Here is a 27,589-nt window from a genome sequence, read left to right on the forward strand (position 1 = left end):
AAACCAAGCATTTTAACTGCTCATGAACCCCACTTTATAGAGAGGTTTTAGAAAACATTCAGCTCCTCAAAGGACAAGTACTGTTGGAGTTCTTCTGAATCTCAGAGGCAGTAAGGCACCTCCTGTCCCAGCAGAGCAGCTCAGAGGCAGATTATCCTGCTCTACACACGCGCAGCTGAGCACGACTCCAACATATGTTCTTTGCTTTTTTGGCTGAAGTTACTGTTGTCTTTCCTTTCCTCTCTTTCTCTCCCCCCCACTCGCTCTCGCACTAACTCTCACAGGAGCAATAAATGCCAGCAGTAAATATTCTCAGCCTTACAAGGATTTCAGTAAATTAAGGTTCACATTCAAGCTTTGGGCAACTTCCTGTGTTCTAAATGGGATCCAAATGAAGGTTTTCCAAAGTCTATACAGTATAACAATAATAAAAAACATACCTAAATCATTAAAATGAGCGACAGTGTTCCCTATACTAGTTCTGGGCTCTATAAATAATGTATAAAACCAATCTGCATTATATTACCAAAAGATAAAAATTAGAAAAGGGTGAGAGTAAAACCGTTTCATTTTTCAGCGACACAAAGAACATCATCACCGCTCCTGAGCTGCGAGCTCCATCTTGTGGGGGGCGGTGGAGGTGGAGTGGTTTTCTGCTTATGGCAATGTTATTATTTTTTTTAATTTTCAGTCATTTAAAAAATTCATTACGATAATGCAAGTTCTTTATTGGAAAATAACAGCAAATTAAAGGAAGAAAAGCGAACCAGCACAACTCCCTTCTGCTGCCCCCCAACCTGACTTTGCCCTGCTGCATCTCGCTTTTTCTCCCGAACTCCCTCGTTAGAAATGAACCAGTGATTTGTTCTCATCACTGACGGTGGTTGTAGCCTAAACAATTAATGCACACTGGCATTCACAACCCGCGTTGCGTCCCCACTCGAGAGCCGAGCGCTGCCCGCGGTGCCTGCCAGGGCAGTGCATGGGGACCGTGCCTCCCCTGCCCTGCTCTCCCTGCCGCTGGCATGATGCCCATGGAGGCAGTGATGGGCTCGCACGGAGCCATCTGGGCTTTGGGACAAGGAATTCATGGAAATATCTGGCCAAGCCCTGTTTCTGGTCCTACCCTAGGGATTTTTCCACCAGTGTGAGGTGGAGCCTCCTAATAGCGCTTTGGTTCGGCTCAGCTTCACAGGGGTCAGGGCTTCCAGCAAGCTCCCTGGGGAGTGAGTCCTCATGGTACACAGTTCGACCTGCTCCGGGGGCAGAGGGCTGCGTGGGAGCCAGGTCTGTGCTGGCCAGGATAAGGGTGCACTCAGCCTCCCCTTCCTCCTTCCCTCCCCGCCCACACCTGGCAGATCTTGCTGGTAGGAATCCTCCCCCAAAAAAATGTTTGCAATTGCTATTTCCTTTATGCAACACTTGGAATGTGTATCAGAGATGAAAGACTACTTATCTGGTTAGCTTTATTGCCTAATTTCATCCCATTATGCCTTGATATATACCCTTTGATGGCAGGAGTTCCTGCAGGGCAGCACTATCTCTTGGAGCCACTCTTCAAATATTTGTGAATACATCCCTCATTCTCTTACCAAGAGAGGTGAGATAAAGCATTAAAAAAAAAAAGCTTTTCTAGTGGTTGGATTTTTCTTTTCTTTTTCTTAACTCACTCTACAGAATTGGAGATGCTTTAAATTTAATCAATTTTCTAGACACCATTAACTAACAAAAAGTGCTTTGTTACAGGCAATAGTGAATAGCACTGTACAGTTTACAAAGCAATACCCTCCTAAACACTACCAAATGCAGCAATCTGATGCACTGTCATAAGCTTGTGACTAATAGAAATCTGGGCACAGCCTTGGCTTTTAAAAGTTGCAAACCAGAGAAAGAAGGGGGCCTAAGGAATGAGAAAATATCAAAAAAGGGAGGATGTGGATATTTCATTAAAAATGGACAGAATTCCCCCTCCCCCCCCCCAAGAGCAGACTACAACAGAAAACCCACAGAGAATGAGTGCATTAATGAAGTGTGTGGGTTTCCATGGCTGCTGTGCCACCACGGGTATGCACAGGTAAGGACCCACTCCCCACACACACTGATGAGACTGGAGTCTGATAGTATTGGACTCAGGACTCATGCTTTGCATACAAGGCTTGGAGGGTGGTGAGCTGAAGGGGGCCTCCTTTTGACCCCCTACATGGTTTTAAATGGTAGCTCTAGTTGAGTGTCCCACCTCTTAGGGATCTGCAAAAGAACAAAACACAAATCTATTCCACTTTCTTTTCCTTCCAAAGCAACTGTGTGAAGTAGTTCGGCCATACTGGGCACTCATGCCCAAAAGCATCTGCACCAGACCTCAAACCTCCAAATTTCATGTGAAACTCATGGGACAAGAGGAAACCTACCGAGAGAGGAAGGAAAATAGGCTGAAGGACCATGCCAATTCTTTCTCAGCTGAGACAGGAACTCACCTTGATTGTGCTGGGAGGTAGAAGTGTGCTGTCCTGCCCTCGAGCACAGCGAAGTGCAGACTTTCAAGCAAAGTGGTAAGCTGGGGGTCTGAGATCAGCAGTGCCTTTTGTGATTGAGGAGAAGAAAAGCAAGACATGAAAACCAGTGCAAAGAGAGGCGAAAATTAAGAGCTTACGAAATTAACCTTGTGTATATTAGATAGAATATAATGTCGGTGCTCTGTAACATATTCCAAGCAGAAGGAAGCACAAAATACTGTTTGGTGGATTGATGCAGTTCAATGGCCATCAGCTGTTCATAAATCAAGTACACAGACAGACTGCAAACTGCCATGCTGCCATGACAAAGACACAGTGATTAATGCTTCCGTTATGGATTAGGGAGGCACTGCAGTAGTATTATATGTAATACTAAGATGCTACCTTTTTTTTTTACTTCTCAGCTGAAGGCCAAGCAAAATTTGGTCAATATTATTCAGAATTAAACTGTTAGAAGAGTATCATATGTTTTATCTTATAACATACACATGTATGTCCTTGCAAGTAGCTTTTCAAATTTTTTTTGTAAATTCAATAATTATTATGCGGTAAATTTATCAGTGTTTTCTGGCACTTATTCCCCTATTTGTGCTATGTAAGTTTCTGTACAGGCTGTATTTTAGTATATTTGTATACATAATTCCATTCTTTGCTGAGGTAGTTTTTTGGTCTCTGCAGTTTGGCATCAATCCAGTCTCTACAAATCATCTAGTCTCTTCAGCCTGGAGAAGAAAATAGTGGCTAGAAATCCTCCAAATTCTTCAGGGAGAATAAGAAAAAGAGAGTCCAAAGACTCTCAGCAGGAAGAATCATCGTGCCTCAGTTTGCACAGAGCCTGATCCTCCAGTGCCAAAGGAATCAGAGTGGTCTGGGATGTGGTGCATCATCTCTCCCCTCTCGTACTCCTTTTGTGTACAAACTCCAACTAGTAAACTCTGATTAGCTCAGCTCTTGGACAAGGAATGAATCCATGGGTGTAGCTGGACTGTTTTTCTACAGTGCATATGTTCTAAAAACCCTCAAGAAACTACAAGGTCTCTAAGAACCCCTCCTCTCCAATGCCTTTCTATGCTCACTGCTCTTTTTCTCTGACTGTGTGCAAAGATTCAGAGGATTCATTAACAGAATCTCCTAATCTCATTAACTGGCCTTGTTAGGGAAGAAAAACTCACAGACACTGAGAAAGCTAATATGTGACTGTGGATTTCCACATTTTAAATCATACCTGTGCTTTTGGTTTTCTTATACAGCTGATCTGCAGCAGGACCGTTGCTACCCATTACATCTACCTAATACCCATGCTTGTGAGATTCCGGTGTTTTCAGCTGAACATTGTCTGATTGATGGCACTATTCTAATCTAAATTGAAACATATTTGTTAGAATCTCTGTTAGGAAAAAAATCTAACTCTAAATTAAAAAATATACTCATCTATGGTTTCATTTGTTGATGAAAAAAATAAATGAAATAAAATTAACTAAAATGCAAAACACATCTCTATATTCCCCAAAAAATCATTTGCTGCTATTTTAGCAAAATGCTCACTGAACTCATACAACACGTTTCCTCAGTTTCTTGTTATTATAGTACAATTGTTCCATGTTATCATGGTATCAAAATACTTAGAGAAACATGTTACTGTGTGAGAAAAGCAAAATGTTAGTGGACAAACTATTCATTTTATTTGGTTTCACAAAAAAAGGTAGCTGTTGTATTTTGAATAATTAAAGATACCCACCGTGCTTCCAATATATTGCTGTGTGCACATCTCACTCTTTGCCTGCCTAATTCTGTCAGTAGATATTTTATGAAGGGTACAGACTGATGCAAAGGATTCCAAATACCTTGAAATTCTTTCACCTCCTTCTTTTTGACTTTATTTATAAAGAATGCATGAACACTTGTCTTCCAAATCTTTTACTGACTTTCATAGTTCAGCTTTTATGAAGCACACAGGTTCCATGAGAAAGACGCATCAAAGTCATTCATATACTACATTTATTTGCATTGATCAATCATCAATTAATCTTTTAGATGTATTAATTTCTTCTTCATATTCCTCTATCATCCACTTCTCCCTTGTACAACTGACTACTCTTCTAGTTTAACTTTACCGGGCAAAATCAAGACTGTTACAGAGGCTCAAAATTAAAAATAACATTAATGATTCTGTTTTTTCCCCTGGTAAAATATTAAAAGACATATTTTATTCTCATTGATCTTCCTTTGCATACATTTTCTGATTCAGTAGGTTTCAGTTATTTTGCTTTTTATTCTAAATAAAGCTTTTCAGTACAAATATTTCTTTCGAACTATTCAAATCTTTTAGCATGATAAACAGGCATTGCAATTTGACTGAATCACTATGTAGGTAAATAGTTTATTCCACAAAAATTACAGAAAGTGTTGTGACAAGTATTTGCATTTTCATATACAGTTCTAGCTCTTTCAAACACTCAGGAAAAGTATTTACACTAAATACCTTGCAGTTAATTCATAGGAAAGGCTCCTTCTTAGGCATGAGTCTCATTTCAAAAAGTCTCTCATGTGGGAATAACTCTTTCATCTAACATTAGTTAATCAGATAGGTCTGAATTCAAGTAACTTCAGAGCCTGCGAAGAAAAAGCATTCAAAAAGCATTCAGGTTTTGCATCAACTGTAGATATGTGAAAATCTTCCTCAGACTTCTCATATGACCTAAACATACCTGTTCATGGTCTGTCTGAGTGCATGGAAGTGCAGGGTTTGGAAATGTGCCTTAAATCCTGCTTTTTTGGGCCTTAAGCTCTAATTCCTACCTTAAAAATTCTAGCAATGGTTCTGTCCTGGTTTCAAGAGACAGAAATTGTCAGTAGGGATTTGCAGTGTGGATGCTGCTGTTGCATGCTGGCTCATCACTGCAGAGCTGAGAGCTCTGGTTCTCTGGCACTCAGCTTTAAATGGACACTCCACTTTCCAAGGGTGTGGGATTCTCTGCTGTGTATAGCAAAGTCTAAGTAAGGGTAGGAAGGATGTTGAGTGAATAGTTTACTAGTGTTGCAAGAAGAATATACAGTGGATAAAAGTGGTTTCTAATAAAAATGAGCAATGACATTTTGCATTTGACTTTTTGCGGGGGAAGAGGAGCTTCCCCTTGGAAGTGTCTTTTTCTGAATTAAAGATGATGCTCTGCTGGCTGGAGTCTCTCATCTGCCTTTGCCTTTTTAATTTTCCTTTAGCAAAGATGTGTCCTTGGCTCTGTTGGTACTAATATGAGAAATGTGGTCTATGGAACTTCTTTCTTCTCAAGAGGAGGAACTTCTAATGTGATTTAAAACTACAAGTGTGAAAATCTGTTGAGCATGATTTATCAGCTACATGTTTAATTATTTGGACTCAAAGTCTGATGATATCTTACATCAAAGAATAAAGACATTTACAAAGCCCCAGGTCTTTATGGTAATGATCAATGAATGATCAATAAATACAGAAAACAGTTCCCTGTGATGTAAAACAATGGCCTAGAGGAGACCGATAGTTTAGTGACATTAAACTGCAGCTTTCCTCATTAGAGCTCTTGGTAAGTTGTGCCCTGTGATTAATGACAGATCATTTATACAGCATTACCAGCAGACAAATAATTCTAAATACCAATAACATTAAATCATGATCACTATGCAAATAATTTACATACTGTAATGGAATATCTGGTCATTACAGGGCAAACAATTCACAATGTTAACTAAGGTTAGTCACTTATCACAGAGTAAATAACATTAGAAAATAAACAAAGCCAAGCTAATATCAGGTTTTATCCAGTTAATAACCACTGAGTGTATCCCTAGCAAAACACATTAGACCATGTAAAAATACATCAGACCATGTAACTTTGCTGTCTAATGCAATATAAATTGGAGATAACATAAAAACATCGTATCTAGCAGGATGTTCCAGGCTACATGGAGGTGTGAGAATGAGGGGTTGGAGGGATTCATGGTGAAGTTTACTGATTTTTATTGCTTCATAGGTGATATTTTTCTGTCTTTGATGCTTTGTCTTTGATCCTGTCTTCAGATGCAGGACACAGGATCCTACTTACAATGTAGAGGTTAAAGCACCGTGACAGTCAAAATCAGCCTAGATGAGGCCACTCTGTGTTCACACACTTGAAAGATAGCTGTAGAAGTAGCATTATACTAAATCTGGCATTAATCTGAATCTATTAACAGTTATTTCCAGTCATGGAATCAGACAGTGTCCTCATCCAGCACATGGGGCATGCAACATGCCAGAAATATGGTGGGAAGAAAGACAGCATAATATACAAGAGGTAATAGTATACTTTGGAAAAAAAGCAAAAGGCAGCCCAGACAATGCTGAATTGCCACAACTATGAAAACATGGATGCAAGAACTAAGTTACATACTTGACTAAGAAGGTGAAAATATTAGATGCTGGGGAGAGGTAAGAGGAATGGTTGTTTTTCAGCTTTTTATTTTCCTACTGAAAGGAAAGGATAAGAAGGACACATTGGTACTGCAAATGATGCCTGAAAGCTAACAGGTGTACTCATGAGCTTTAATACAGAAGATTTTTTACTGAAGAGATATTATATTTTATTTACTTGCTCTCACTTTCTTTTGTCTTCTGAAATGATAAAACAGAAGAGGGTGCTTGAGTTACAAAGCCAGACACTCAGGAGCCATCAGTAATCTTGGAGCATTAAAGACTTTTTCACAAGGGACAAGTTTCCTTGTGATGCTGAAAGACATTTAGACATCAGCAGTGAATTCTAGTTGAAAACTCCATCCATGACAATCAAATGAGAGACAAAGCCTTGATTTGGCCTCCATTCTTATTCTGTATTGCTCATATGTTTTCCCAGTGTCTCAGATAACTCATTGTTAGGCCATGGACAGACATCCTCCACAAGATCTCATGTGCCTGTGAAACCCATTCTGCCCCAGTTGTTTGCACAGTCAGCACTGTCCTGGAGGCTCTGGAAGAGACGTTGGTGGATTTGCTAAAATGCTTCAGGCAAACTTAGCCCCTTAGCACAAACCAGTTTCATCAGCTGCTTAAATTAACCCAGTGGTTGTCTGAAGCAGAGTAGCAAATGCTGACAAGATTCCTCCTGAGGTCAGTATCCTCTGGCATAAGCAATTAGCATACATCTGGGGGAGAGACAGTATTTCCAAAGGGCATAGCTGAGTGAACATTCACCCTGATCTTGGTTGGCTGTGATGAACAGCTGTACAGTAACTGTGTATTGAAAGCAGGTTAGCCAGACTGGGTTGCTCAAAGGGATCGGAAATGTGGGGTACAGTCTTGGGGTTTGGCATGTTCAAGGATCTTTCATACATGCTACCTGGTTTCTGCTGGTATGGAACTTAAAGTTAGTGGCAGATGCTCAACACCTGTGGGATCATCAATTTATTCAGGCATCTCACTCTTTAATAAAGTGCCAACTTTAACCTTAGCTTTGAAAGTTTTTCTGCCATATATAGATCTTCTGAGGTTTTAATATACCCTCTTTAAAGGAATTCTAATCTCAGTTCCTGCAGTTCTTCTATTACCAGGAACAATATTTAGAGTGTGAAGGAGGCTGGGAGAGAGATTGGCCAGTCCTGTAGTGGGTAACTGAAGTGCTTTTGCTGTAGTTCTCTAGCAAAGCATTAAACTCATCTGTTGTGAGTGTGCAGTACAGATGTGTGTATGCCAGTCAATTGTCTGTTTATGCACAAAAAGAAATTGCTTAAATGACACAAGGAATCGCTCAAGTCTTTTTGAATCCAGACACAAAAAAAGTGAGTAAGGTGGTACTGAATTAACTATTTCGATATGAAGATTGTAGAAAATTGAGGTGGGATAGGGCTTGAACTGGGAGAAGGGCAATAAAGTAGTTAAATGCTTAAATTAGATAGAAGTGTAGATAATAGAGAGGTTTAAAATGCAGTTGTGCAGTGATGAATTCAGTGATGAATTTAGTGCATGTTTACTATATTGGGAGTTGGATACAGTGTCTTGCTGAAGAGTGGATTGTGAAAGTCATCTTCAACTTATTAGCCTTACTCAGGAGCGCAGATGGGACCCTTCCAGCTTAGAAAGACAATGTACTGCCTTCCATCAAGGCAGAGGTGTGAGATACAGGCAAGCAATACTATGATTGCCCCCAAATAACTCTGTGAACTAGCAATGTCACACATCAAGATCTTGGCCCATCCTTGTCTAGCAGAAGATGGCAGTTCCTGCAGAGGCTGCTTCCTGATGCAGCTCTGATGAATTCAAACCCCTTAGCTTGTGCTTTTTTACTACTAATGCTTACTGCTCTCCTGCTCTTCAGCATCTGGCTTGCTTTTTTCTGTGTAGCTACATCAGTTGCTACCTCTGCAGTCTATCACTTCAATGAAACAACTGGAGCATCAGTAGGCAGTCCATCATTCCCATGTTTATTAAGACAAATTCATTTTTTCATCAAGATCCATGTTATTCAAGGTTCCCAAGCTTCTTAAAATACTTTTCCTTGTGTAGTGAAGTATCTCTTGATCACACTGATTTAACCTCTAATATGCCTAGCACTAGAGCCTGTGTCCACCAGTGGCTCATGCAATGGCTTCAGATCCCGCAGCTCATGTCAGCCCAGATTTGGCACAGCTGTGTGTCCCTGGCTCAGGCTGCTGTGAAAACATCTACTTGTGAGAAAGAGCTGAAACAAGCCTTGCCTGGGATTTCTCCTATGCACCCTCTGCTCATGGATCTGTATTTGAGCTCTGGAGTGATGGGAATGAGCCCATGCTGGCGAGGCTCCCACTCCGCCGATGGGCCAGTTCTTACAGCTCCAGAGCTCACAGGGAGCTTGCTGCTCCTTGATGCCTGACTTAGCAGAACATCTGACAGTAACCTACTAGCTGTTCCAGGGCCAGATCAAGCAACCTGTATTGAATGTATTTTCAAAACACTTAGGTTTATTTGAAATTGTCTCTTCCTTTTTCAGTTGAAAGGGATTTTTAACCCTATATGCAGATTTATGTCTCTTTCAAGGAATAAAACAGGACTTGGGAGATGGGGTCCTTGATTATCAACTAGATGAGAAAATGAGAGCAAATACTCCTCCTCTTCCTGAGGAGAGCTAATGTAATAGGGCTGCACAAATTTGATATTCATGCGTGGCCACATTGTTTTATTATAATTCATTATTTTTGGTCACTAGGCATAGCAAAACCCTGCTCTGAGGCTACATGGTTCTTCCTTAATTTGGGCTGTTAATAAAGCTAGAGGTATGGTAGTTCTGGATTTACCCAAATTGACTGAATATTCTATTAAGTACACTAGTGAACTGCACTTAAATTTAGCATCCTGCATTAGTCCAAACTATAACAGTGATAGAGAAAAACCATTCCCAGGATGTAACATGTTGTATGTAATCATGCACTTCTCCATCTTTACCCCATGCTCCATTATCATCTAAAATTATAAGATGTGTATGATTCTTGGAGGCTTAGAGAATTTGCCAAGAAGTTGACTGGTCAAAAACACTCCTGGTAACTTCCCCTCCCCTCTTGAGTACAGTAGGCACTACGGTATGGCAACAAATTAGCCTCATTGCAGCTTACTTTGACAAGATGTATTTACCTTTAAACTGCATGCAGACTGCTTGATTCTCCACCTACTTGTATCTTTGATACAAAATAGGTTAATTTCCTTCATTCTATTCTCTCTAATTGAAAAATTAGATTTCTATAAATTGCATTTCAGCCACTGAGTCAAAAGTGATGGACTCTTCACCTTTACCGTGTTTTCAGGGAAGACATGCTCAGGCTCTTTTCCCATCTGTCCATGGAGAATTGTCACTTCAACTAGACCTTTATTTCTATTTATGTTCTATGCTAGCAATCCATTAGAATTTTCCTTAATTTCCACTTTTTTGTCCTGGAAACATGGTCTCCTCCTGGATATTGTGAGTTGAACTCAAAAGCTCCCTTTGCTCTGGTTTCTTCCCTACTGGCAAAAGGCAGTCTCTCTCACTGGTGGCCCCAAAGGAAGATTACTGACAGTACTTGTACCAGAACCATAGAAAATGCTGAGTTGGAAGACAACCATCAGTATTATCGAGTCCAACTCCTGGACCTGTGCAGCACACCCCATATGCCTGAAAGCTTGTCTTTCTTACACACATTGCAGGATAGCAAATACTTCTTGGAAATGAATTATGGAAACATTGCTGCATTACCTATGATCTACCTAGGCAGCATAACCTAAACCAAGAAAGAATACATGTTCATTGGACTTCTTTCATATTCACATATTCTTCTTCCTAACCCTAATGTTGAGGGCATTACCTCTTTTGTTTTAATGAACATTGAGCAAAAGATGGAAATCTCACAAAAAGTATTTGCTGGCCCCTCCAAATCTGGGCAGAGGAGACAGTGCATGGTGGATTGTATGGAGCAGAAAAAAATAACAGTGTTTGTCTCTCACAAACTGATATAGCAAAGAGAACATAAGTGAAGCAGGATTAAGGCAGCAAAGAAGAAAGGAAAATGATAACTGACTTTAGATTACTTTGGAAAGGGGAAAATATACAGAATGGCTACACTCTGAACTATGGAGGAGAGAGCTGGAGTAAGCAGTAATAGAAGACTTCAGGAAAAACTCAGGTTATGGAATTAAGCTTTATGAAAAGGCAAACACAAGCAGAAATGGGAGCTCTTGCCAGATTTCTAACTTGAAAGAGGTAAAAAAGCAGACCAGCCTCCTCTGTCAAATGAGCTATGGGGCAGTATTGCAAGCATTGAAAACTTTCAGAAAACTTGACAGAAAAGATAATTTTACCAAATGACATTTATTTTTCAAAGTCAAGAGAATAGAAACAGTGATACAGAAATGACTGTATGACCCAAAGGAATCAGGTTTTTTATTTGAATGGTGTCAAACTTGAATATGAGTATCTAGTCAGCTATTAAGCAATATCATTAATGTCTGTGGTCCTTAAAAACTAAAATAAACTCAACAATTCCATCATAAACAAGAGATCATAATATATGAGAAAATCCTCAATTTATTTGAAGCCTCATGGCTGATAAAAGATATATTACTTTACCAAGTAATTACTTTAACCAATGTTACCCTGTTTTGTTGACTGAATTAGTCACAAAGGCTCACAGCCAAAAATCAGCACTCTATGACTATATTTATTTTTCTAAAGCCAGCAAGTGCACTAAGTCAAACACAGGCCAGCTTTTCTACTGCAAGTTCAAGCTGTTAAGAAAGCAGCAGAGGTAGTCTTCCAAGGTGTAGCACATCCAGCAATAGCACAGCCTTGTTTAGCCATCCAGCAATAGCACAGCCCTGTTTAACCAAAGATGCAGGGAACTGCAGGGGCACATGTAGAGAAGTTGGGATTCTGGAGATGGCTGCAACTTGCATATAACCTTTCAGTATAACTGGATTATTGAGGTATCTACAAGGTGAAGAAAGAAGGAGGTGTGCCCTGGGGAATGGTACAGGGTGAAGGAAAGGTTTTAGAGCCATGAGGACTTACTAAATGGCACCCAATCCAGTTTTCTTACCTCACAGTTTTGCCTTCTAACCACAAAGTAGGTTCATAAAAGGATTTAGATATAGTTGGTATATGGGACATATATTTCTCCACTCTGTTCAGAGAAAGCAGGTTATGCTACCAGCATTTGGCAAAGCAAACACTGAGAAAGCAGGAACATCATGGCACATACAGGTTCAAGAGCTTAATGTCCCATGTCTGACACCCCTCTTCAATCTGCAGCCTGCTGCTTATTTTCTGAGCACCTGTAAATGGCAGTGTATTTATTTTTACTTTGCTACATCCAGTGGAATATTCAAAAGATGTTACCTATTCCTGTGCTATTACTCAATAATTTCAAAATATCTGTTATAGGAACATCTGGCTCCTTTTAAGACTTTCCTCTCCAGTCAATCTTTGATGCAGTCTCCATCTCTGCCACTCAGTTAATTAGTTGCCTCCACCTTCTTCAAGCTGTCTGAAAATACCTCCTAACAGGAAAAGAACTGCCACTCTGTCCACGGACACAATGTGCTCAATATGTCAGCTCAGATACACCATGAAATGCACCATTGCCTTCACTGAAGTTTACCAAATGTGTGTGTCATGAAATACAGGTGATAGATGCATCATCTATGTACATAAAACAGGATCTGCACAGAGTGCAACATATCAGACCTGCTGCATGTGTTAAAAAAACAGCTCCACCTAGTTTCTAAATAACATTATTTCTCAATTCACAGTGATCATGTACTATTTGATCAAAACTGAAGGTGAACAACAAATTAAAGTAGAAAATACTTAAAGTAATTCAATAGCATGAACTGGGCTTCTCACCCTTCCCCATGCAAACTTCCACATTGGAGCTACACACCACAAATTCTTCCAACGAGAAGTTCCTCTGTCTCACTACAGGTGCAATTCTCCAGGAAAAAGTGAATCTGCCAGGCTTCATCAGTATTAGAGATAAATTTAGGGACACAGATCCAATGGTCTTTAACTTTGAATTTGCCAGTTTCAACACAGCATGAGTAAAACAGAGGCCTCTGTCTTCCATTTCTCTTCCATTTCCCGTCCATTTCCTTTCGTATTCCTCTCTGTGCATGGAGGTCTATGTCCTTCAAGGTCTCCTCTTTTTCAATTCAAGCTACATCTATATCAAGTTGTTAGGGTGTTTTACGGTATTTTATTAAGAAATAGCACTTTCCATTTGTTCACATAAGTGTAATTCTTACTGAGCTTTCACAAGTCTTGCTAACTGCAGCAACCACTGGACTGGACTGCAGGCAATCTCCTGAATTCTGGACAGTGATTTTTCATCGACTTTAACAAGATGAATCCTGTTCATAGCCAGGTTTCCTTTGCTGTCCTAGATGGCCATTTTGGAATCTCACTGACTGAGGGATGAGAAACTTTTCTTGAAATTTCAGGCTAAATTTATCCTCTGACAATTTATGCCCTGATTCTATTGGATAATTTTTGCATCAAAAATTACCTCTTCCACCCTCAAATAATTTTGAGTTATTGTTACTCAATATGTTCTCCAGCTTTCCAAGTTTGTTTCTACAGTATGGTTCATGGGAAGCATTAGGTATAGATACCTACTCTCCATCTACCCTCTACTGTAAAACTGGTGTGTCTTCATGTGAAAAACTTCAACCTGAGTGGCATCACCAAAACCAGACACTTTCCAGGCTGGCTTTGCTTTGTGCTAGTGATACAGTGCATGGCATTGCCTATCTTACTGCATGTTTAGCAGCTAAGAGCCACCTTCTTTACTGGGTCTAATTCACTCGTCCTCAATAGACTCCTCAAAGCCAAGCTGCAGGAGCAGCAGGATATTCTGCTCTATAACATCTTCTAATTTAACCTCGAATTTTTTTGCAAGCTAAATGTCTGCTTGTTTATGCTACAGAGAGGAGAGAGAACTCACAGACTGGTTGTTTCTTCATGTTGCTTTCCCACAGTAACAGAAAAGCTAACTTGGTATGTTCTCCAGGGAATTTTGGAAAAGGGCTTCTGGTGGATCTGTTTACCCATAGCCAGTGGATGCTTAGAGATGGCTCCTTCTCAGAAATGTGCATGGACAATGACTTCACTCTGTACCTATCCTGTACACAACAGCCAAGCTTGCGACTCCTCACTGATGACTGCATTAACACAAATATTCAAAGTACTTTCTCCGTTCTTTCCCTGCTGTTGGTTCAGTGTGGACTGACTACCTAAGAACAGAAAGAGTATTGCAGTAAAACGTCCCCACCAAGCTGTACAGGCCGTACTTGAAGTGCTTGGATTTTGCTATATACCGGCAGGTCACATTTGCAGTCACAAGATGGCAGCAGAGAATCAAATATTATTGATACCTTGTGTTAGCTGTTTATGTGATTTAGTCGAAATTCAGTTTGATTCATACTATAAACGGTGCATTTAGCAGTGCCAAAAACATTTTACCTTTGGTACTAAATTCATTAAATATTTTACAGAAGCCTAGTCAACTATTTAGTTTACATTTTCCAGCAAGATTTCAGGCCTTTCCTTAAAAATCTGCTTACCTTTGGATTTTCTTCACAGTGAGTCTTTCAAATAGAATTGTTCTTATAAGGAGACAAGCACAGAAAATTTATATCCATGTTAGAATTAGAGAACAGAGTGTGATACTTCAACTGCTGGCAAGAACTCTTCACTGGCAATTATATAGAGCTGATAAAAGCCCACACTGAAAATAAAAAAATACAGTACAGTGAAATATGCATTTTTAAAACTCAAGGAGTTACTCATAAACAACTGGATGCATCAGTAAGACAGAGTAGTGAACAGAGTTCTGAGCTGAAGGTCCCTGAGGTCAAGAGCCAAGAAAAGCCATAATCAAAAAGGACATATGCTACCACAGGTGCATGCAGCCCCTGGAGTTCGCTGGCCCAGTCTAAATGTCTTCCATAACTTGGCCTGTCTCCTTATTTTTCCCCCTAGAACTTGGAGGAGCCAAGCCACAGGTGGAATGATAGAATACTCAAAACATATTTTTCTCCTACTGCAAATATTCACCCAAGAATGCTTTGACACATCTCACCATGCCTCTGCAAGTCAAATCTCTTGAATACAAAATATATTTAATTGCAAATTGTTTCAACAGTTCACAATGCTTTGTACTGTTACTAAAGGTGTTAATCACCTATTGTCAACAGAGATTCCCGGCTTGTTACCATTCTTACAGCTATGCAGATTCAATAAGCTATTTCACTGATGTTTCCAAAATACCCATATAATCTATGCATACTCAGACATGATGGAATATCTTCATCCTTTCTTAAAAGACCTATCATACTGGAATTCATAAAATCTAGGCATGTTTTGGATAAAAAGATAAGCATGGCTACAGCTGATGACACCTCCCCTTACTATGAAGAAGTATCCTGTCTCCAGCAGCCCATCATCAAACCCAATTGATTTCTTATGAAGAAAGAGCACGAAACCCTGAAGCATACCAGGCTGGAAGAAAAAGTGTTCCTATAGGCAGATTTTTCTAACTCTCATTTGTTAAAATTTGATTCATGTCCAAAAGAATGAAAATTAATCCTTACAACAGAACTGAATCTTTTCCAATGCAATTCTGAATATTATAGCTTCATTTCCTATTTGAAGCTGTTGTGCAGCATAGCTCTACGCTGTTAAAAGAGCTTTTCTTTATCCCTATTTTGACTCAATTTCAGTTGGGGAGATAGTCCAGCAGGGTTGGTTTTTTTTGTTTTCTTTTTAAATATATATAGATGTTTCTGGCAGGAAAGATTACACAATCTTTAGATGACAAAGTGGACCCTTACTAGCTTTTTGCTGAGTGTTTATCCAACGCTGATATGAATGATCTTAGATATTACCATTCTCTTTAATTAGAATAGAAATTAATGGCTCTTGTTAATTTATTGTAGCAATATGATCCTAGGAATAACACAAAATTAAAATTTTCACCTAGGACCTATATATTTTAAATCCAAGCTTGCCTTGATAAAAAATTAAAAACTATTATTTTCAATAATAACTAAAAGTCATTGTGCTTTGGTTTATTGATGTAATCTTTCATTTACCTGTTATATCAGCAACCTTCATATCTATCTTGTACTGAGAAAGAAAACCTCCTTGTTTTTAAAAAGCACCTTGTCCTTGCCTTTTGTTTCTTGGAAGAACTAACAAAAAATGTATTTCATAGTAACTGCTTTATTACCTCTCACAGCTATATTCTTCATTCCCTTGTAGTTCACTTTTCATTATTATCACTTGATTTGTTTTTATTATAATCTCAAGTTCAGGAAAATTCTTGGAACAAAATTTCTTTGTGCTTTATTTGTAGGGGTGATACGATAAACTTATATGACTACATACACAACTGTTACAATCATATAAAGGAAATCCAGATGTCAACCAAAGTTATAGTATTTACTTTCCTATTGTAATTCCTGTTTGAGTATTTCAGAGATATTAACAAATGTTAATACAACAGATATTACACATAAACACATCACGTACACACATACACCCACACACCACCCCATTGCAGTGGGTTTGGAACTAGATGATCTTTAAGGTCCCCTCCAAACCAAACTATTATATGATTCTGTGTTGCTGAATCAAGCATCACAATTCTAGTAGAAGGTGACATGTGTAATAGTATACTCATTTTATACACAGGAAAAAAGTTCTGTAAAAATAATGATTCTACATCTGGAATAAAGAAAGAAACATGTCAGTTCCCTGTGCCTTAATGTTCTTTCTCTTCTGGTTTTAAATGATCATTTGTGACTCTTCTACTGCAAAGAAATCCTTTACTTAGCCCCTCTGGCTGAGAAGCAGGCATGCTTTTAATTTGTTCCAATTTGATGAGATGGCCTTTTATAAAATACTCTACTTTTTGTTCTATGCATTTCATTTCTGGTTGGATTCAAATGTCAACAAATTGATCCTTGGCAAACCAAGCTTTCCACTATGTAATATCATATCCTCATTGCACTAATTACTTCATCATATCAGTTGAAATACTGCTTTTAAAGTAATTGGGGACTTAGATATCCATATTCTTTATGCAAATTAAAATGAATAGCTATGCTTAGTAAATGGGAAAACTGCCTGTTAGAGTAGTTTCCCACAAAAGAAGTTCAGTTGTTAACCCATGCCTAAATTTAAGTTAAAATTTTTAAGCCTGGGTGTCTAAAATGACGCTCTTCAACCCAGATCTCAAATTTTAAATACAAGTGGTTCCCTTGCAAAACTGCTTGCCACCTCCAACTGCCTCTAGCCCAGTAAGACACAGTGCTCTCACTTTCTCAGCCCTGAATTATCTACTCAACTATCCTTGAAAGCCCACAGAAATCGGGCTTTGTTGCACAAAAGAGCTGGCCCAGGATCAGTCTATTCCTTAACTTCCTAAAATATACAGCTCCTAGCATAACAATGTTTGAGTGGTCATTGCAAACAAATGGGAGGGCGTTCCTCTCTCCCAGAACACCAGTTATTTTCCAGAGTGAAACACTCAATGCCTGGCTGTGCCTTCAGGACACTGTGATGCTCATCATGCAGCTGATTCAGCCAAGCATTAAACACGCTCACTCAAGTTGGGCTAGAGATCTGAAAGTTCCATAACACTGTTCAGGCAAAGTTTTAAAATTTGGCTGCTGAAGATGTGAGGCAAACACAGTTAAGGGGACAAAAACAAGACGTGCCCTGGAGGCATACTGTAGAAAAAAAAGGGTGATTTGACATCACGAGCAATCTAAAGTCATAGCATCAGAAGCCAAAAGCATGCTGCGAGCAGGAGAGTAAACAAGAAGGCACAGTAATTCTGTGAATATTATTAACTTTTTTTTCTTCCAGTTTTCAGGTATTGTTTTATCAGTCTTGCTTGTCCATATCAGGGACTCCAATTTAAATGTATGCTTGTGCTCTGCAGATGTATAAGAAGGTGTACTTTGCATATTACCGTAAAGTATGCTGCTTGCAATGTTCTGCATTCATCCAAGGGGCAACACTCAGGCACTCAACTGTTCTTATTTTAATTTATAAATCTCTTGATTTCATTTCAAACAAACTCACTTAAGAAAATGGGAGAATGATTGTTATGGATTGTGAAATATAGGAGTACTGGGAGGGAACTGAATGTGCCAGCTGGGAATATAAAAAGGAGGGAATGAGTCATGTAACTTCCAGTCATTCGGAAAGGGTAGTCCTGACTGGGCAGGGGTGCAATTATTAAAATTTATGTATCAAGTATTTATTCCTGCGTTGAATGAATAAATGATCTGCTAGCAGACCATAATGATCATAAATGACCTGCTACCAATGTTGTGATAAAGGTTCTGTCAACAATCATATTAGAAGGATTTATAATACAGAACTAAAATAGAGCATCCTGGTCACTAAAATAACTCCAGAGTCAGACTTTGGATCAAGTTATCATAACCAAGCAGCTGACTAATGCCCACAAAAATATCTGTGTGCATGGGAGACATCTTTGTGCAAGCTGGTTGGATAGTTGCTTGTCTAGGGTTCTTTTTATCAACACCTCTATGGAATGTTGGGTACTTGGTTATGTGAACAAGCATCTCTGTGTGCAGGTGCTCTAAACAAACATATGAATATCAATGCACACTGGTGTAAGTTTTTTAGGCCAAAACAAGCCATTGGAATGTAAAAAATCATATATTCAACAGGCTGAGATAGAAGTTAATCTAGCACTCCACAGTAAATCCCACTGACTGAAATGTTGACAGTACTTTAAACATAATAGTGTCAAGATACATAATTTACATGACTTCTTCTTAAGTCATCTTAAGCCTGTGTTCGAAAATGTGCTTTCAGAATATTTTCCATATAAGGAATATATTTCATATTGTTTCAATTAAATTTCTGGATTCCTTAACCTTTGATGATTACCCCAATACCTATATTCTGGTATTTCAAATGTGAACTCAGGGACTGACAATAGAATCTCAACTTTTACTCTTGATGTCTCTCCATGAATTCTGTCAATTCATAATGTGACTTTGGGGCATACAACTTGTTGAAAATTACAGGATCTCACAACAATAATAATTTGAAAATGGAAAGGAAAAACATGTTTAGGTAATATTGTGCTAGTTGATGCAAATGTAGGGCAGGTAGGGTTACTCTGTAGGAATATTAAGCATCTTCAGTGTAAGCGGCATTCTTTACGATCTGTCAGGGTTGAAAGAGCAATCCCGAATACATTGCAGTGCCTCTTGTTACTCATTAAGATAGAGTAATCCTCCTGGAGTTCCAAATGATAATTGGATTTGTATGGGACCTGCCAAATTAAAATTGCTTGCTTAAAATATAAAACTTAAGCAAAAAAAAGGACAGGAAATTTTGAGTTCCAGTTAATGATGTGTTCTTATCTCATCAAGCTACTACAGAGGGTCTTTGGCTTGTGACATAAGAAATCACACCCTTGATGCTGTAACTGTGCTATTTATAAACAGAAATTAATATATTGATAGACACAGTTTGTGAATTCATAAAAAGTCTACGCCTGCACACAGTAACACATAAAAGATCATGTAGGCTATACTGGTGTTACTGGAATTAAATTAGAGTTGAATTTGATCCAAATGCTGTTCTCACATTTGACAACTGAATTGTAAGAGTTAATAACAAAACCAATAAAGAAAGAAAAAATCAGTCTCAAGGGATGACAATTATTAAAAAACACAGCACTGAACTCTTGTCTGAAAGAGACTGGTTGATTTTATAGAACATTTCTAATCCTAAAACAATACTTAGTTCCTAATGTTGACCTTGATTTTAGTATTTTGTTGTAATATATATCTAAATAAATATTTGCATGCCTATATATATATAAAACAATATCTGTGTTCATGAAGAGCAGTTCTGTATAATGTTTTTCACCTTCTTTATATTGTGCACAGTGGATTAGGTGTACCTATTCTAACACTGTTTAAATAACAAATAACAATTAAACAATAACACATTTACTCTTTCAAACTTCAAATAATTCAAAACCAGTCCCAAACTCATGAACGCTGCATGAGCCCACTGAAGGTCATGACTTTATTTTGACTTACAATGACTGAAGACTTGGTCTCAAAGCCATTAGTTACACATTTATAAGCAATATATTTCCTTTTCTGTATATGCTAGGGTTCATGGTTTTCAAGTGCAAGTATAATTACAAAATGAGCCATGATTTTCAGAAATAGGAATCTAAACTAGGGATACCAGAACCTCTTAACCGACTCAGTCCTACAGGAGGCTTAACATTTTTGAAGAACACATGGGCCCTGAAGGAATGCATCCATAAGTGCTGAGAGAGCCGGCAGACACTGTAGTGAGGCTGCTCAGGATCATATTTGAAAGGTCATGGAGATCAGGAGAGGTCCCTGAGTCCACAGAAGTCACCTCAGTCCACGGAAAACTGATGGATGCCTCATTCCGGAGGCCATATCTATCCACATGGATGACAAGAAGGTGATCGGGAATAGTCAGCATGGATTCACTAAACGTAAATTATGCTTGACCAGCCAGATTCACTCTACGGTGAAATAACTACCTGGATGGGTGAAAGGAGAGCAGTGGATATTGTCTACCTTGATTCAGCAAAGCTTTTGACACTGTCTGTCACAGCATCCTCACAGGCAAACTCAGGAAGTGTGGGTTGGATGAGTGAACAGTGGGATGGATTGAGAACTGGCTGAACGGCATATTCCAGAGGGGTGTAATCGGGGCACAGGGTCCAGTAGGAGGCCTGTCACTAGTGGTGTCCCCCAAGGTTCAATACTGGGCCCGGTATTGTTTAAATTATTCATCACTGACTTGAATGAAGGGTTTGATGCCTCCTCAGCAAGTTCACTGATGACACAAAGCTGAGAGGAGTGGCTGGTACCCCACAGTGCTGTGCAGCCCTTCAGAAGGACCTTGACAGATTGGAGAGATGGGCAGAGAAGAACTGTCTGAAATTCAACAAAGGAAAATGCAGGGTCCTGCACCTGGGAAGAATTAACCCCATGCACCGGGACAGGCTGGGAGTCAACCTACTGGAAAGCAGCTCTGTGGAGAAGGACTTGAGGTCCTGGTGGACAACCAGCTGTCCATGAGGCAGCAGTGTGCCTTTGTGGCCAAGAAGGCCAGCGGTATCCCACAGTGCATTAGGGAGGTGATCCTGTCCCTCTGCCCAGCCCTGGTGAGGAACATCTGGAGGAACTTCTTTACTGTGCACGTGACTGTGCACTGGAACAGGTTGCCCAGAAAGGTTGTGGAATCTCCATCACTGGAGATATTCAAGAATTATCTGGATGCAATCCTGTGCCATGTGCTCTGGGATGACCCTGCTTGAGCAGGAAGGTTGGACCAGATGACCCAGTGTGGTTCTTTCCAACCTTATCCATTCTTTGATTCTGTGATTCTGTAATTTTTATTGCCTAAAATCAGAAAAACACCATTATGTTAAAATCTAGCATATTTAAATTCTCTTCTGAGTGGAGATGCTTTCCAGAAATGAGAGACTTAAGATCCTATCCGGAGATCTCACAATCTAATTGTGTGTATATATACATATATCTGTCTTCATACATTATTATAATGGAAATACTCTTGCTGAGCTGAGACTTTCAACTAATTAAAATCAATAGTACCATTTACAGGAATCCTGATTGCTAATGATTCTTATAACACAGATTGCCATCTCCACTTGGGTTTGGCAAGACTGAAAACTCGTATTGTAAATTCAGTCACCCTGACACTCTAAATTTGGGGGTTCACCTTTGCTACTTGAACCTGAAAAAATGAAGAAATGGTAGACTGAAACTTATATATTAGGAAACTTACATAAATTACATACTTTACAGGCAACATTTTCTGATGCCAAAACACCAATTACTTTCTAATACTGGGTGTTTCATTTTTAGGTACAAGGAACTGATGTTAAGAGACAATACTCCAGTTGCTCTTCTGTTCCCATTTCATGACTTTTGGAGCTCTTTATAAGCATCTTTCCATCTCCATTTTCTTCAGCAATTTCCTCCCACCTATTCCTCTCACACCTCATGTCTGTCTTAAGCTTTGCTGAGGAAGCAGCTGAGGATGCAGTCAAAGGCAGCTGCACTCTTTTTTTATAACACTTAAACTTATCTTGCCATGTATAGAGCCATCTTCAAATGTTATGCAGCTACAGATATGTAACATGAAAAAAAGAGAAAAGAAGAGATTACAAAACCTTTCTTACAGCATCTCAGGGTGAAGTTTGTGATAAAAGTAACTTGGAATTGAAGAGATTTAGGAATCTTGGGGCTACTTTACTTTCAAATGTGTGAACCTTAAGGGAAATGCCCCACATATCACTGAGTTCAGTGATGTTGATGTTGAAAAGAACCTTTGCTGCTTTTTTTACATAAAGGGCATCAGAGATTCAGATATCTGGACTCCAATAGAGTCAGCAGTTTACGTATTAGTTGTGGTATTTTGATAAGGATATATAAACCCTGAAGAAATCTTGACACTGGGAAATGGACATCAGACTATGAGCAGGAAAAAACTGTCATTGATGGTCACAGAAAAAGTATTTGCTTGATTAAAAAAAAATCAAGATATCTGACAGGAAAAGAGATATAAAAAATATTACAGTAGGAAACTCCTAGAAGTCCTAACAAAAACCAAAGAATATTTTCAATTTTATTTTTAAGATAATGTGAGCATGCATTTAAAAACCTGTAATACTGAAGTAACTTTCTGTACCTCTGCCCTTCAATCCTGCTTGAACTATGGTCCCAGGATAAAATACCATACAAAAGTGTCTGAAAAGAATTATTTCTTCCAAAAATTTCAAAGATGGCAGGTGTGGAAAATCATGGTGTCATTGGAAAGCACCACGGATTTTAACTGTGCAGTAGCTCCTGTGCTATATAATACAGTTTCTAAAGCAAACAAATAATGGAAATGTACCAGTGAGAAGTCAAACTTGACTTTCAGGTACTACAGTATTGCATAACATGATTTGTACTTTCATTATTCAAGGACATGCTGATGTTGAGTAATGCCCTTAGCTTACCTAGGAATCAACCTAATCTTTAGTGAGCCTACAACTCAGGAAAAAATATGGTAAACTCTAGAATTGTATATTTTCTATTGAGATTTAAAAAAAAAAAGGGGAGGAAACACTTAGGTTACTAGTGTGTATACAACAATTTCTTATACTGATTATTTTTCATAGTGAAGATTATCCCATGCAAACATTAATGTACTGCTTAGATGTTGAACATAAGATGAAGGAAACAGTCTTTACATGATTTTTCTCCTGTGGGCGTAAACAGATATTTTTAACTTCAGCTACCAAAACACAACTGACTGAGACAGAATTAGATTATATTTCTAACCAATACTTTTGTACCTTGCAAATATATGACAGCTGCGACTCTGAGAGATTTAGAACTAAGTTTGCTAGTTTCAGTTGTTGCTAAGAGATTCATTGCCTTTAGTAAAAGAATGAATATGCACCCACATAAGTGGATCGATGAACTAAAAGTCACAAACCTAATGCAAAATAAATTGTTTATACTACAAAAGGACCTGAAAATATTTTATTGTGGAAGTAAATTGGCATTATTGTACTTTGAATTCACAAGTTTTGTTGACTTGTCTCCTCACAGGTGTACTCAGCAATGACACTTTTAAAAACGAAAAATTATTGAAAACAATGAAGACAATAATCCAAGATAATTCCTGAAGGATACTCAAGAAATTAAACCATTAAACCATACCTTTTTAGTATTTAGTCTGTTTTAAACAATATTGCAAAGTCTAAAGAAGTTTGACCCCTACTAACAAAAAGCTTACAATGGAAAGATACCAGATGTTTTCACGGTTATGACTATTGCAGTTACTCATAATTGTTTCATACTGCTATGAGTATTCATTGTTACTACCATCATTTTAACACCTGCATCTTCTTTACTGCTAGTTAATATGTTCTCCAGTTTCACCTACCTCTTCTTGGTAGTACACTGAGTTTCCAAACTTTTCTCTATACTTCTTTCACATTTCCTAACCTATGTCCACAATTTGCATCTCATATGAGATATAATTTTGTTGACAGATTTTTTTCCATGTTTGTATTACTCTCTAAAAAGATCTTACTTAACCTCTTCTTTATCACACATCACTGATATGCCATCTCTGTTAAGAGGGGATTATCTGAGTAGGTGGGAGTAGATGACACAGAAGGCAAGGTCTGAAAAGACAAGAAAGTTCTGCCACCAAAAAGCACTATGAAAACAATTTTTATCCATTTTCTGAATCTTCTTCTTAATGACCTTTTGTTGGGTCTTATGGGGGAAAAAGATCCATTACAAAAAAAGAAGGAGTTTTAAACCAAGTAAAATGTTCTTCAGAAAAAGACTATCCTCACTAGGAGAGAAAGCAGTTGTAGCAATGAGTACTCAGGGACTAAAGCACAGCTGAGCTGGACACTATAAAATTTTAATACTTAAAAGTGCCTGAAAAAATTTCCTGATATCAAATGAGCAAAAATCCCTCTGTGATGATTATATATAATATACTTTAAAGGCAGATAAACATTAACCTATATGAATAGAAAATTTAAGGCAAAAAAATAAGCTTGGGCAAAGCCCCAAAGACCAGTCGTGCTGACATTTCTAATAAAATTCAAGTAACCTTTACTTCCTGGACTGTATTCACCATACTAATCGTTTTTGCTGTTCTATGAATGAAACTGGTTTTTTTCCTGCACACAGTCATTGCTTTGAAACAATCCTCCCTTTCCTCTCCACCTGCTGATTATCTTTGGGGGAAAAAAGGGGAACTGCAGCTGTGGGAACACAGACAGGACTGTGTCTTGCTCTAAAAAATCTCTTCAGGAAAAGATTGGTGAACGGTTGTGAAACTGTAAAGCAGATTCTGACCCACTGCAGAGTCACTTCACAGCATGTCTCATAGCAGATAAGCTGTGGAAAGCAAAAAAGTACTGCTTTTTGTGCCCAAACAGCAGACGGTGCCAGATAACTCCCAACCGTAGGTATCATAATGAACCACTACTTCCTATATGAACACTGCTAACATTCGTCACCAAACAACTTCTCCCCCCTAGTTCAAGGACTCAAATACATAAAAACTGGATTTTGCTGCAGTTGGATTAACCTTCTGGAAGTGGCCACTGTGCCAAAATATCACTTGAAATATATACATATTTGCATGTGAAAAAGAATATATTATAAATTCAGCCAATGATGGTTATAAACTGTACATAAATACAGAAAAAAGCATACAGAAGGATTCCATGGGTAGAAACTTGAGGATAGCTACTCAACGTGGTTTTGAAGTGCCAAAGAGACGAGTGAATTCTTAGCTGAACCATATTGCAGTCATACTATTATCGTGCCTTCAGCTGAACTACTTCAAGCACAAAACTGGAAGATGTTGTAAACCAAGCAAGGTTATCTTGGGTCAACCCCTGAACAGAAAATGTATGTGCTGTCACAAGTGATGCTGGCAACTCATTAGATAGCTTCTCAGTGTGCCTGGTTGTTAGATGATGCTTGATGCTGCAAGGACCTTCTTTTTGGTAAGACTGATAACAAAGCTGTGACTATTTGTTGTCCTTAAATATCATGAAGCATATCTTATGGATGGATAGAAGCTTTATACAGAGTTGGAAGGAGAGAAGCAGAACGTCTCCCAGTTTGTCATATAACTTTGCACAGACTGCAGCAGCTTTCAACTGAGGTAATTTGTCGGCTATTTTTGGAGCTCTTTGTTCTACATCCTATTTTTCCAACTGCCTTTTACATCTACAGAGAAAAGATGAAAGTCCAAATTGATAATGTGTAGTAGTTTTCACTATTAGCTCCCTATATGATTCTCTTATTACACAGTATGAGTTCCTGTAAAAAGTGCTCTACTGCCCAAAAATACAAGATTTAGATTAATCCTACCAGATTTGGGGCATTTAGAACCACTAAAGGCAATGGAAATGGGAACCTCTAGTCTATCCAAAGCCTGGAACGCTCTTTGGGACAACTTTATAACTTAAGAGTTATAAAGGAAAACTACTATGGCCTTGCAAAGAAAGAATAAAGCATTCTTTGTTTTCCCAGGGTGAGTGGCTAAATATTAAGCTGACTGCATCTGGCATGTGAATGCCTGATAAGAACACAAGAACTGAATGTGAAGGAGATCTTGTACTTGAAATTCAGGCCAGGTATTTTGTCTTCGTGCCCATGTGAATTGCCCTGCATCCGAGTGCTTCACTGTTACGTTGAAGCTGCCTGCTACTTATATTCTTGTTTGTTTGTGTATTAATTATAAGCGGTTTGCTGCAGGAACAGTTAGTTTTCATTAGTATGGTCTGTGGCAAGCCTCATCACCGCCAGTACGACGCTGCCAGCAGCGAACAGCATTTCCAGCCTCAGCACTTCAGGAACCGCATGCTTTCAGACCTGGTTTTCGGGCTGGTGGGGCTCCGTGACCTCCGCGGGCTCCTCAAGCCCTGCAGGGGCTGGTGAGCTCCCTGTGGGCCGGGGGGCTCCAGCAGCTCCCCGTGGGCTCGGCAGCCGCGGCTCCTCCCGGCGCCGTCCCAGCCGGGGCAGCGCGGGGCTGTGACCTCAAGAGCCCCGTCCAGGCCAACCCGTGTCCTGCAGTTCATCGGACCCCTGTTGGCTTTAGAGTTAATAATTCACCGCCCGCTTTCCATTTCTTGAACAAGGTCTTTTATTTGCATGGCTCAAGGTGGATTCATCACGTTGTTTCCAGCTGCTTTGAACTGCTGTCCCCCAGCCCCACGTGTTGGGGGGGCTCTGTGTTAAACCGTTATCATCACAGCCAGTTTACGAACAAAGCCCAGAGCTGTCCCCCAACGCAAATAGCGTTATTTGTGCCCTGCAGGACCCACAAAACCAGAGGGAGCCTCACAGAGGGAGGAACGAGAAGGAACCGCCGGCCCGTGAAGGGTTAACAGCGGCACAAGATGGCGGCGCGACGGCCCCGCCCCCGCCCCCCGCGCGCGGGGCAGCGGCGCGCGGCCGGTCCCGCGGCTGTCGCGCGGTGATGAGTCAGCGGCAGGCGCGCGGCGCGGGGGCGGCGGGCGCGCAGCGGGCGGCGAACATGGCCGGCGTGGCCGACGCCGCCACCGCGCCGGGCACCGCCGGGGACGGGCGGCAGGACGGCGGCCGCGGAGAGCCCAAAACTCTCTGGGGCAGCAGCGACCCGCGCCCGCCCGCCGCCGGCCCGGGGCAGCCGTCTCCGCAGCAGCGAACCGAGACGCTGGGCTTCTACGAGAGCGACCGGGGCAGGAAGAAGAAGAGGAGCCTGTCGGGTGAGGGGCGGCGGCGCGGGGAGCGGCCTGCGGGCGGCAGCGCGGGGCCCCGGGCGGCGGTGGCTCTCACGGGGGACCGGGGTGGCCGAGGCGGTGTTGCCCGGCGCGGGTGGCCGGCGCTGGCTTTTCACAGCGCCGCCCGAGGGGTCGGTGCCAGGGTGGTGCCTGAGGGCGCCGCCGCCGCCCGTGCGAACTTGGGCGAGCGACTTCAG

The 27,589-nt window shown here is 40.0% G+C and overlaps 1 protein-coding gene and 1 long non-coding RNA gene across 3 annotated transcripts in view; one reads left to right on the forward strand and one right to left on the reverse strand.

The window, feature by feature from the left end:
- The window catches only part of LOC127476075 (uncharacterized), a 108,120-nt gene extending 81,047 nt beyond the window's left edge, over positions 1–27,073 (reverse strand). Inside the window, exons 1-2 of the long non-coding RNA XR_007906465.1 lie at positions 26,503–27,073; positions 2,475–2,578 (exon numbers count right to left, since the gene is read on the reverse strand). This is a non-coding gene — a long non-coding RNA (uncharacterized LOC127476075). The remainder of the gene's footprint in view (positions 1–2,474; positions 2,579–26,502) is intronic.
- Positions 27,074–27,094: 21 nt separating this feature from the next.
- TAPT1 (transmembrane anterior posterior transformation 1) overlaps positions 27,095–27,589 on the forward strand; it is a 50,137-nt gene continuing 49,642 nt past the window's right edge. For both annotated transcript variants that reach the window (XM_051798442.1, XM_051798444.1), the window contains exon 1: positions 27,095–27,377. In XM_051798442.1, coding sequence (XP_051654402.1) covers positions 27,110–27,377 — 268 coding nt within the window. In that variant the 5' untranslated portion in view covers positions 27,095–27,109. The remainder of the gene's footprint in view (positions 27,378–27,589) is intronic.

Source organism: Manacus candei, unplaced genomic scaffold (assembly GCF_025592945.1).
Source record: "Manacus candei isolate 608988 ecotype Guabito, Panama unplaced genomic scaffold, ASM2559294v1 h1tg000048l, whole genome shotgun sequence".
NCBI lineage: Eukaryota > Metazoa > Chordata > Aves > Passeriformes > Pipridae > Manacus > Manacus candei.